The sequence below is a fragment of the Lolium perenne genome, chromosome 3 (genome assembly GCF_019359855.2).
Source record: "Lolium perenne isolate Kyuss_39 chromosome 3, Kyuss_2.0, whole genome shotgun sequence".
In the NCBI taxonomy this organism is placed as follows: Eukaryota; Viridiplantae; Streptophyta; class Magnoliopsida; order Poales; family Poaceae; genus Lolium; species Lolium perenne.
The window spans coordinates 63,045,116-63,058,355 of record NC_067246.2 but is presented as its reverse complement, the minus strand read 5'-3'; the positions used below and the strand labels follow the sequence as shown (position 1 = coordinate 63,058,355).

The 13,240-nt window shown below is 46.0% G+C and overlaps 1 protein-coding gene across 1 annotated transcript; it reads left to right on the top strand.

The window, feature by feature from the left end:
* The first annotated feature begins 1,217 nt into the window (after positions 1-1,217).
* Positions 1,218-2,913, top strand: LOC127341687 (acyl transferase 7-like). The gene has a single exon (XM_051367621.2). It carries the CDS (start codon positions 1,351-1,353, stop codon positions 2,665-2,667), a length of 1,317 nt encoding a protein of 438 aa, XP_051223581.1. The 5' UTR covers positions 1,218-1,350; the 3' UTR covers positions 2,668-2,913.
* Positions 2,914-13,240: the final 10,327 nt, after the last annotated feature.

Sequence of the window (13,240 nt, the reverse complement as noted above, 5' to 3'; positions counted from 1 at the left end):
TTTAGAAGATGAAGATACCGCTAAAAATTAAGATTTTTTGCTGGTATTTGCGTCGAGGAGGAATCCTAACCAAAGATAATCTTGTGAAACGGAATTGGCATGGGAACATGCAGTGCGTTTTTTGTCAACAAAATGAGACGATTAAGCACTTGTTCTTCCAATGCCGCTTTGCCAGATCCATATGGTCATGCATCCAAATAGCTTCTGATCTGTATCCCCCAACTAGTGTGGCGAACATCTTTGGTAATTAGCTTCATGGTATCGACCACAGATTTAGAACGTTTATTAGGGTGGGGGAGTTTGCCATGATTTGGTCGCTATGGCTGTGTAGAAATGACAAAGTTTTTAATGATAAGAATTGCTCTCTCCTGCAGGTTATTTACAGATGTACATCTACTCTCCGTTCATGGTCTGCACTACAGAAGGTGGAGAACCGCGACCTTTTTACGGAGGTCTGTACACGGTTAGAGAACATGGTGAGGAATACTTTTTCCCTACATGGGTGGCAGCATAATCTACGGATTGGGCCTCCGCCTTCTTCTTAGGCAATTTACATTCACTTTGCTTGTTATGTAATTCGTCTCCTTTTATTCGCAAGTCTTTTGAGACTCGTTGAACGGCTGTGTGCATCTTAGCTATGCAGAGGTTGGGTGTAATTGCTTCTTACGAGTAATAAAGCGCTCATTATCTAAAAAATGTGAATTATTTTCTATTTGTCCTAATCTTAAAACCAATGACCCAAAATGAATGGCTAGCTCTAGCATGCACGTGACTTAGCGTGCAAGCTAGAGTTGCATTGCTCACAAACACAGCAACACAAGGTGAATATTTTCGAAGAGAAAATCTTGGTGCTGCAAGATTAAAAATGGCATGAAAATGGTAAATCACTGGTCCTCCGCACATTTTTCAGAAAAAGAAGTCAATTAGTCACCTATAGAGACAACCGTGGAGTTGGTTAGGGCAAGAAGAAACTTCAGAGTAGGAGCTGCTGCTGTCATTAGTTGGCGAGTTGCGGCACGGGGTTGCGACTGGAACTGGATAGAGTGAGGAAAGCGCCATTCCACCACCTTTTGAGCCCGACGTCCATTCATATCGCGTAGGACCTCCTCCTCACCAGAACAGAGCACAATTCTCCGTCAGCTTCCATCCGAGTATCCGACTCCTATCCTCGTCACCCTCCCGGCGACCTATAAATACCACGAGCTCTTCCCTTCCCTGCAAAGTCAAGCAACCCACACAACAAATCCTCCACCCAAGCTAAGCAAGAGAGCAGCCGCCAAGACTGTCTCCGTCCAACGATCAATTCGTCCTATCTTACATTTTACCAACTCCATTTCGTTCTTGTTCCCAATGGCGGCAGCCAAGTCCGTCGAGCGGCTGGCGCAGCGCCTGGTCATCCCGGCAGAGCCGACGCCGGCCGGCCCGCTCCGCCTGTCCTGGCTCGACCGCTACCCGACCCAGATGGCGCTCATCGAGTCGCTGCACGTCTTCAAGCCGTCCCCTGACCGTGACGTCAACGGTGCCGGCCCGGCGAGCACCATCGAGCGGGCGCTGGCGCAGGCCCTGGTCCAGTACTACCCTCTCGCCGGCCGCCTAGGGTTCACGGACGATGGCGGCTTGCTGCAGGTGGACTGCGGCGGCGACGGCAGCGGCGTCTGGTTCACCGAGGCCGCCGCCGCATGCGGGCTCGAGGACGTGGAGTACCTGGAGCATCCGATGATGATCGCCAAGGACGAGCTGCTCCCGCCCACGCCCGCCGAAGAGAAGGACGAGCGCAGGCTCGTCCTGCTCGTCCAGGTCACCACCTTCACCTGCGGCGGCTTCGTCGTGGGCTTCCGCTTCAGCCACGCCGTCGCTGACGGCCCCGGCGCTGCGCAGTTCATGGCCACTGTTGGGGACCTCGCCCGCGGCCTTAGCGTGGAAAGCTTGGCGGTACAGCCACAGTGGGGCCGCGACGCCATACCGAACCCGGCCACCGCCGTCATCGGCAGCCTGCCTAGCCCCACGGGCGCCAAACACCTGGAGTACCTCGCCATGGACATCTCGGCCGACTACATCGGCCACTACAAGGCCCAGTACAACAACGGCGCGCACGGAGGCTCGTGGTGCTCGGCGTTCGAGGTGCTTGTGGCCAAGGCGTGGCAGAGCCGCACACGCGCAGCGGGGTTTGAGCCGGACTCCGACGTCCACCTCTGCTTCGCCATGAACGCGCGCCCGCTCCTGCACGCCTCCCTCCCGCGCGCCGGCGCAGGGTTCTACGGTAACTGCTACTATATCATGCGCGTCACGGCGCCCGCCGGCAAGGTGGCCGGCTCGTCGATCCCGGACGTGGTGAAGATCATCAAGGACGGGAAGAGGCGGATGCCGGCGGAGTTCACGCGGTGGGCTACGGGGGAGGCCGGTGCCAATGGCGGCAAGGACCCGTACCAGATCACGTCGGACTACCGGACGCTGCTAGTGTCGGACTGGTCGCGGCTCGGGTTCGCCGAGGTCGACTACGGTTGGGGGCCGCCGGCGCACGTCGTGCCACTGACGAACCTGGACTACATTGCCACGTGTATACTGGTGAAGCCGTGGGCACACAAGCCAGGGGCACGGCTGATCACCCAGTGCGTCACGCCCGACCGCGTCGCCGCCTTCCATTCTGGAATGCTCGACATGAACTGACCGGAGCTCGCTGGCCTCGCCGGAGCTGACGAAAGAACTGGAGCTGAAGCCAAGATGAATTTGATTTGACTATCGGTTGCATTGGATTGGTTCTATGGTGTGTAGTGCAACTGAAAAATAAGCAACTGATGCTGAATTGGGAGAGTTGATTAATTATTGATTGGGTTTGGTTGGAAGTCACCAGCTAAACCTGTAATTCGTGGAATAAAAATCATCTGATACATCTACAGTTTTTATTTTATCAAACATTTGTCGGTGCTCTCTTTGGTATCAATGAGCTGCAAGTGACTCTGGGTACATTTGAACAAGAATGTTTATAACCTGGGTTCATTTTGAACTGCCAAGTGCTAACAGACAAAAGACAGCATGTGAACCTATTTACATTGCACTAACCTGGGTTCTTTTTATCATTTCTATTTACCATCTCGGTGCAACTTGCAGCGTAACCTACTCTGCATCTTCGCCAGCAGCTTAAAAGAATCCAGCTCAGACCATCAGAACTTCAGATGCAATTGACTTGATCGTCATTGGATACTGATCCGAACCTAACTGAATATCTTCACCTGAATGGACAGTTACGCCGACACTCCCTTTTACAGTGTTCCAAATGGACCAGTATTATACTCTCGCTTATCGAACCAAATTCTTCAGCTTAACTGACTGCAACAGGCTCTCACAACTGGATGCTTCCACAGATGTGTCCAACCAGAAAGTGTCGGCCAGACCTAATTACCGGAATCAGATCACCATGCTATGCTAACCACAGAGACTTCAAAAATAATGACATTGGCAGCTTAAAATAAGACCATATAACATAACCACATGGGCGAGCTGATTACAAAATCATATTTGATTAAGCTGACCTACTGCTAGTATGGTAGCACCGCGCATATGATCTAGACAAAGGCGAGCTACCAGAATATAAAAGATCTCGCGAATCTGATCTAATGGGCCATTATACATGGTAGTTAGCTACAACATTAGAAAATGATGGTCGTGCAGTCTCTCGTTGGCTAATCCTTCTATCTGACACTGTCCGGCTGTATGGTGTTTTGGGACTTTGGGTTGTTAGTAAGTACATCTGAGTTCTGACTATCTACAGGGATCTGTCTGTTGCCATCTGATTCCAAGAATTAGCCTAAGTTTGATGGTCAGTAGTGTAGCAGAAAATAAGCAACTCCTTCGGCACCTGAATTCGGGGAGTTTCTTCTTGATTGGTATTGGCAGGAATCCACCAATTACTCATTCGTGCAGTGTAAGAAATATATTTGTGATATCTGCAGTTTTGTTCTTCATTGTCCATACAAGCAAACAAACATGACCGAGTTATTGCACAGCCAAAACTGGGGCGAAGTAAGCTATAGCCTGCACCATCACTTGCAGCTTGCTTCGATAGAAATGAGTTACATCACTAGTGAAGTAGCATCAGTTATTTCTGTTGTCTGAATTTGCTACAGTAGTGTTTTATTCAGATACTTTGTTTAGCAAATAATTAGGCTGACAAGTGAGCTTGTTCACTGTCAGGTTAGTCGAAGTTTGTTGTCAGTTAGCTAGTTTAGCTCGCCGCTTAGACCGGACCATGGGATGGCATGGTCACAACGATCTTGGCGGTGCAAGTGTCCAAGCTTCAGAGGATCGTGGGATGGCAGGATCGCACACTCTGACTGTCCACGTTTTCAGTGCTTTTAGTTAGCTTGTACTTAGGAAAGTATAAGAGGAATAACAGAAAGAGAAAAACTGCAAGTTTGCACGCAGCACCAAATCAGTGTCTCCACTCCCTTGTGTTCATCTCACCCTCTCTCGCTCAATATCTGTCGAGTTCGCTCGTTCGCAACGGCCACTAGCTCAGATGCAGCTGACTTCAGGTGGAGTGGACACTCCTTAAAATCTCCCTGAATCTTTTCCTTCCTGAAGTGTCACAGGTACACTGATCACCTTGTTTGTAAGAACTCCACTCTATCCCAAATCCCAATCAACTTCACTCCACTCCAACTTACTGTTTGGTCTATTGAAAGCTAAACAAAACTGTTCGATTAGTAAACTAGCTGAAGATTCACTACCACATGAAAAAGCTGATTACAAAGTCCCATTTTATTATATGTGATTTACCGGCATGCATGGTAGCACTAGACATTTGATCAACACAAATGATCAAAAACCATATATAAGATGTTGTGTATTTAATTGAACAACCCATTGTAGGTAGTTAGCAGTGATGGTCACGCAGCATCTAGTCGGCGAATCTTGTTGTCTGAAGCCTCACCTGTCTAATGGAATCGTTGGGCCACTCTTGTTTTCAGTGGTAGACTTGTGCCCGTTTTCAGTTTTGACTGCTCTTGTTTTCAGTCTAGTCCCGAGTCAGTCGTTCCCTTCTGTTGTATCTGGTCATGTACTTTGCCCATCCGAAGCTTTCTTCTTATTAATTAAGCACATGCGGTCCTCCTGCATGGATCGGAAAAAAGAAGCCCTTGTAAGTTTTAGCTGTCTGCAGAATAGCTTTGTACATCTGAAATGGATCAACAATTCAAGAACGTTTACTGCTGGACAAAAACAAAAGGTGATTTTTTACATTGAGCTGATCGACGCATCGAGCGCATGTAAATTAAGTAAATGGATCCACCTGCTCTTCAAGTAGATGGTGTGCCTCTGTAGAAGGAAGGACCTGATCAGTTGATGGAGTGAACATAGAATTAAGATCTATCTATCTCTGAATCATCAGCAGAAATAAATCTCTCACATTTCAGCCCAAGAATAATTGCAGTCTCTTTTTTATAACAAACCTCAGCCTCTTTATTAATGAAGCTAAGATGTTTACATGAAATAACAAGCCCTTAGGCCTTCTTCCTAGCTAGACATGCCTTCCAGCTGGTAGGGATGTCGCTAGGCTCACTACGGGAGAATTGCCGTACGCAGACGGCCAAGCGAGGAGCCTCCGGAACACGGTGACAAGGATCGCCGTCGGCGTTAAATTGGCCGTCGGTACAGGCTGGAGGTGCCGACGGTCACCGTCGGCACAGTTCTGGCCGTCGGCACAAGACCAGCCTGGCCGTCGGCACAACATTTTTTTTTCTTTTTTTTCACTACAGACCTGTGCCGACGGTTATACCGTCGGCATAGCTTTTTTCTATTTTTCCACGGCAGTCTTCAAAAAAGCATAACTAAATCATTCTAATTGAGAAAAATAAGTATAATATATCAAATTTTGCAGAAAAACAAGATCTATCATAGAAAAAATATCAAAAATGAAATATTTCAAATACCTAAACAAATCTTCGTAGAAATGAGCTATAATGTTCGAGCTTTCATGGCTTTCACACACGCCAAAAATGAAAACATGGTCGTCCGTGGGTTGGATTAGAAATCCACGTATGGGGTATTGCTTACCATCCTAGGGCCCACACACGTGCTAAATATGACCTCGTTTCAGCAAACTATGCCCTGCCGAGGCTGTTTCCCAACTAATTTCCCCTGAAATCCATAGAACTCCGGACGTGATAGCCCTTTTCGTGAAGGGTTTTTTCAAAAAAATTGCCAGATCCTAGTTTTGACAAACAGAATAGTTATTATGACATATAAAATGATACCGCGCGGCTCCGTGAGATTTTTTGACTTCTTTCAAATTGCCATCTGGCCAAAACAGGGCCCGAGACATGCGGTATCGCCGTACCGGGTGTGCTGGTGCACCCATTCGTGAACAAACTAAACGGGAAAAAATTAGCACATATAATGATGCATCGTAGAACTACAAATATTTTTTCCGAAATTTCTGGAGCGACGAATAGTTGAGCCATAGTTCAAATCTGTTCAGTTTTCAGCGGATTCGGCAGGACACCGCGGGAAGCCGCATGGTTTCCCAAAAAGATAACGCGTGCACATATCATGTGATAGGTGGTGCTTAGGTGGTCTAATATCATCGCACGGAGATTTCACGTCATACTAAAATACGCCCCATGTAGCTGCTTCACAAATAAAAACTGTTTGGGCACGCTAAAAATGAAAAGATGGTCGCCCATGGTTCGGATTAGAAATCCGCACCTGGGGACTTTCTTCCCATCCTAGGGACCACACACGTACCAAATACGATCTCGTTTCGGCAAACTATGCCATGCCGAGGTCGTTTCCCACCTCATTTCACCTAAAATCCATAGAACTCCGGACGTGATAGCCCTTTTCGTGAAGAGTTTTTCAAAATAATTACCGTATCCCAGTTTTGACAAATAGAATAGTTACTATGACATGTAAAATGACACCACGCTGCACCGTGGGATTTTTTGACTTCGTTCAAATTGCCATCTGGCCAAAACAGCCCCCCCGGGACATGCGGTATCGCCGTACCGGTTGTGCGGGTGCACTCATTCGCGAACAAACTAAACGGGAAAAAATTAGCACATATAATGATGTGTCGTAGAACTAAAAACATTTTTTCTAGAATTTCTGGAGCGATGGATAGTTGAGCCCTAGTTCAAATCCGGTCAGTTTCCAGCGGATTCGGCGGGACATTACCGGGAGCCGCATGGTTTCCCAGAAAGCTAACGCGTGCACATGTTATGTGATAGGTGGTGCATAGGTGGTCTACTATCATCGCACGGAGGTTTCACGTCATACTAAAATGCAACCCATATAGCTGTTTCACAAATAAAAACCATTTGGGCACGCTAAAAATGAAAAGATGGTCCCCCGTGGGTCGGTTTAGAATTCCACAGCCGGGGTCTTGCTTCCCATCCTAGGGCACACACACATGCCAAATATGACCTCGTTTCGGCAAACTATGCCATGCAAAGGTCGTTTCCCACCCCATTTCACCTAAAATCCATAGAACTCCGGACGTGATAGGCCTTTTCGTGAAGGGTTTTTCAAAATAATTGATGTATCCTAGTTTTGACAAATGGAATATTTACCATGACATATAAAATGACGCCCGGCGGCTTCGTGGGATTTTTTGACTTCTTTCAAATTACCATCTGGCCAAAACAGGGCCCCCCGGGACATGCAGTATCGCCATACCGGGTGTGCGGGTGCACCCATTCACGAACAAACTAAACGAACAAAAATTAGCACATATAATGATGCATCGTAGAACTAAAAACATTTTTTCTGGAATTTCTGGAGCGATGGATAGTTGACCCCTAATTCAAATCCGGTCAGTTTCCAGCGGATTCGGCAGGACACCGTCGGAAGCCGCATGTGTTTCCAAAAAGCTAACGCGTGCACATGTCATGTGATAGTTGGTGTGTAGGTGGTCTACTATCATCACACGGAGGTTTCATGTCATACTAAAATGCGCCCCATGTAGCTGCTTCACAAATAAATACCGTTTGGGCATGCTAAAAATGAAAAGATGGTCGCCCGTGGGGCGGATTAGAAATCCGCGTTCGGGGTCTTGCTTCCCATCATAGGGCCCACACATGTTCCAAATATGACCTTATTTCGGCAAACTATGCCATGCCGATGCCGTTTCCCACCTCATTTCCGATAAAGTCAATCAGATTTAAACTAGAGGTACTTGATCTAATGCTCATGATTTTTGGGTAAGTTAACTTTGTAGGTTAAAATATGATATGGATGTCATGTTTGTATTCTCTCATTTTTCTTATCAATTTAGACATATTATTTGCCAAATTCGCATTTACTAATATTAATTATTCCATATTAAATAAAAAGACAAAAAATAAATTATTTAATTGTTTTTCAAATTCTATATTATTATTATTTATATATATTCATTGTTGTTTATTTAAGTGATTGTTTAGAATTCAAAAATATAGAGGTGTGGCATCACGGTCAAAGGGTTAATATAATTGATATGGTAGTATTAACAACAAGGTGTCATTTCTTTCATGGAAGCTCATCCGAAGAGAACCAAGAAGTTAAGCGTGCTGGGGTAGGATTAGTGTGAGGATTGGTGACCAACTGGGAAGTTTAACTACAAGTGCAATTTGACCTAAGATTAGGAGTACTAAGTGTGATTGTGAAAGATTAACAAGTAAAAAAGAATAAGAAGAAAATTAGAACTTTTTTTTCAAAAAACATAATTTGAATTTTTTTGGAAAATAAATTTGAAATTTTTGAAATACTATGCCGACGGTGTGTGCTGACGGTGATCGGGCAGTCCCCGACCAGAACTATGCCGACGATGCTACGCCGACGGTCACCGTCGGCGCAGCCTGTGCCGATGGCCTTCCTTGCTGTGCCGACGGCTGACGGCCGTCGGCAGACTACAGCTCTCCCATATTGGTTGTGGGCTTCGCCATTAGATCGTCGATTTTCAGGCCGAAACACCACCCCTCCGTGCACTGTGGCTGCTTCCTTGATCTCCTGGAGCACATGGTTGTAGATGCCCATGTTCGCCTCCTTCAAGCCCTTCACCACTTCCAAGCAGTCTATGGAAATCACGGCATCCCCTTCGTGTAGATCATCCAGAAGTGCTAAAGTCTCTCTGCAAGCCATTGCTTCAAGACACCCTGGGTGAGTGATCCCCTCAAAAACCACTGCAGAGGCTCCGAGGTAGGTTCCTTCCTGCGATCGGCAGACCACGCCCACAGCACCTCTATTCGTCGTCTTATCCACGGACCCATCCGTGTTAACTTTGCACAGTCCGAACGGTGGTGCGATCCACTTGGGCATCGGCGCACTGCGCCCTCCCCCGGCTGGCTCTTCTGCTTTCCCTTACACATCTGTAGATCATCAAGGTAGCTCTCGATGAATAGATGAGTGGTCAACGGGCTCTGGGCAATGTCCTCGTGGATGAGCTTCCTCCTTGCGTGCCAGATAGCCCATAGGTAGACCACCATCATCGTAAACTCGTCATGATCCATAGAATGCATCATGGAGAAAATCTATTGGCGGGCTGATGGTTCCGCCACTATGCTTATATGCTCAACAATGGTGGGTTTGGACAGTGCCCACACACACCTAGACATGGTGCACTCAATCAACGAGTGACGCCATGAATCCTCCTGCCCACAGACCGAGCATGCCTTTGACTGTGCCATGCCCCTGTGGTGATGAACATCTCCCATCGGCAACGAGCACTGGGCTAGCCGCCAGAGGAAGACTCGAATTTTTTTAGGGAACTTCACACTTCCACAACTTTGTCCAAGATTTTCCTTCTTCAGCTGTGCTAGACGAGGCAGCACACTTCTCTAGCCAATCCCCCCTAGTTTTCTTGACATGGACCAACTATCTGTATGCAGACCTCACCGTGAAGATGTTGTTCTTCTCGAAATGCCAGGCCCAGAAATCTTCCTGATTACACATGCATAGCGGGATGCCCTTGATCACATCCACGTCTATGGGGAGAAAAAATTCTTCAAGCTTCTCCATATTCCATGTAGCTGTAGTGTGATCAATATAGTCACTTACGCGGCGTGGCACCCCACTCCACCTTGGCGCGATCGGACATAACCTCTTGCTGGCGCGTAGTTGACGTGGGAGTTAGAAATCTTGTTCCTTCACGTCCCCGGCAACGGCGCCAGAAATTTAGCTTGACACGCGTACAGCACGCGACCGTTGGGAACCCCAAGTGGAAGGTGTGATGCGTACAACAGTAAGTTTCCCTCAGTTAGAAACCAAGGTTTATCGAACCAGTAGGAGTCAAGAAGCACGTTGAAGGTTGATGGCGGCGAGATGTAGTGCGGCGCAACACCAGGGATTCCGGCGCCAACGTGGAACCTGCACAACACAACCGAAGTACTTTGCCCCAACGAAACAGTGAGGTTGTCAATCTCACCGGCTTGCTGTAACAAAGGATTAGATGTATAGTGTGGATGATGATTGTTTGCAGAGAATAGTAGAACAAATATTGCAGTAGATTGTATTCGATGTAAAAGAATGGATCGGGGTCCACAGTTCACTAGAGGTGTCTCTCCCATAAGATAAATAGCATGTTGGGTGAACAAATTACAGTTGGGCAATTGACAAATAGAGAGGGCATGACAATGCACATACATGATATGATGAGTATTGTGAGATTTAAATGGGCATTACGACAAAGTACATAGACCGCTATCCAGCATGCATCTATGCCTAAAAAGTCCACCTTCATGTTATCATCCGAACCCCTTCCAGTATTAACTTGTGAACAACAGACAATTGTATTAAGTATGGTGCGTAATGTAATCAATAACTACATCCTCGGACATAGCATCAATGTTTTATCCCTAGTGGCAACATCACATCCACAACCTTAGGGGTTTCTGTCACTTCCCCAGATTTAATGGAGACATGAACCCACTATCGAGCATAAATACTCCCTCTTGGAGTTACAAGTATTAACTTGGCCAGAGACTCTACTAGCAACGGAGAGCATGCAAGATCATAAACAACACATAGATGATAGATTGATAATCAACATAACATAGTATTCTCTATCCATTGGATCCCAACAAACACAACATATAGCATTACAGGTAGATGATCTTGATCATGTTAGGCAGCTCACAAGATCCAACAATGATAGAACAATCAGGAGAAGGCGACCATCTAGCTACTGCTATGGACCCATAGTCCAGGGGTGAACTACTCACTCATCACTCTGGAGGCGACCATGGCGGTGAAGAGTCCTCCGGGAGATGATTCCCCTCTCCGGCAGGGTGCTGGAGGCGATCTCCTGAGTCCCCCGAGATGGGATTGGCGGTGGCGGCGTCTCTGGAAGGTTTTCCGTATCGTTGCTCTCGGTACTGGGGGTTTCGCGATGAAGGCTATAAGTAGGCGGAGGAGATAGGTCAGGGGGCTACACGAGGGCCCCACACAGTAGGCCGGAGCGGCCAGGGCTTGGGCCGCGCCGCCCTACCGTCTGGCCACCTCGTGGCCCCACTTCGTATCATCTTCGGTCTTCTGGAAGCTTCGTGAGAAAATAGGCCCCTGGGCGTTGATTTCGTCCAATTCCGAGAATATTTCCATACTAGGATTTCTGAAACCAAAAACAGCAGAAAACAGCAACTGGCTCTTCGGCATCTCGTTAATAGGTTAGTGCCGGAAAATGCATAAATATGACATAAAGTATGCATAAAATATGTAGATATCATCAATAACGTGGCATGGAACATAAGAAATTATCGATACGTCGGAGACGTATCAGCATCCCCAAGCTTAGTTTCTGCTCGTCCCGAGCAGGTAAACGATAACAAAGATAATTTCTGGAGTGACATGCCATCATAACCTTGATCATACTATTGTAAGCACATGTAATGAATCCAGCGATCAAAACAATGGTAAATGACATGAGTAAACAAATGAATCATATAGCAAAGACTTTTCATGAATAGTACTTCAAGACAAGCATCAATAAGTCTTGCATAAGAGTTAACTCATAAAGCAATAATTCAAAGTAAAGGTATTGAAGCAACACAAAGGAAGATTACGTTTCAGCGGTTGCTTTCAACTTGTAACATGTATATCTCATGGATATTGTCAACATAGAGTAATATAACAAGTGCAATATGCAAGTATGTAGGAATCAATGCACAGCTCACACAAGTGTTTGCTTCTTGAGATGGAGAGAAATAGGTGAACTGACTCAACATAAAAGTAAAAGAAAGGCCCTTCGCAGAGGGAAGCATCGATTGCTATATTTGTGCTAGAGCTTTGATTTTGAAAACAAGAAACAATTTTTGTCAACGGTAGTAATAAAGCATATGTGTTATGTAAATTATATCCTACAAGTTGCAAGCCTCATGCATAGTGTACTAATAGTGCCCACACCTTGTCCTAATTAGCTCGGATTACCTGGATTATCACCGCAATACATATGTTTTAACCAAGTGTCACAAAGGGGTACCTCTATGCCGCCTGTACAAAGGTCTAAGGAGAAAGCTCGCATTGGATTTCTCGCTTTTGATTATTCTCAACTTAGATATCCATACCGGGACAACATAGACAACAGATAATGGACTCCTCTTTAATGCTTAAGCATTCAACAACAGTTAATTTTCTCATATGAGATTGAGGATATTTGTCCAAAACTGAAACTTCCACCATGGATCATGGCTTTAGTTAGCGGCCCAATGTTCTTCTCTAACATTATGCATGCTCTAACCATTCTAGTGGTAAATCTCCCTTACTTCAGACAAGACGGACATGCATAGCAACTCACATGATATTCAACAAAGAGTAGTTGATGGCGTCCCCAGGAACATTGTTATCGCACAACAAGCAACTTAATAAGAGATAAAGTGCATAAGTACATATTCAATACCACAATAGTTTTTAGGCTATTTGTCCCATGAGCTATATATTGCAAAGGTAAAGGATTGAAATTTTAAAGGTAGCACTCAAGTAATTTACTTTGGAATGGCGGAGAAATACCATGTAGTAGGTAGGTATGGTGGACACAAATGGCATAGTGTTTGGCTCAAGGATTTTGGATGCATGAGAAGTATTCCCTCTCGATACAAGGTTTAGGCTAGCAAGGTTATTTGAAACAAACACAAGGATGAACCGGTGCAGCAAAACTCACATAAAAGTCATATTGTAAATATTATAAGACTCTACACCGTCTTCCTTGTTGTTCAACCCAATACTAGAAATTATCTAGACCTTAGAGAGACCAATTATGGAAACCAAATTTTAGCAA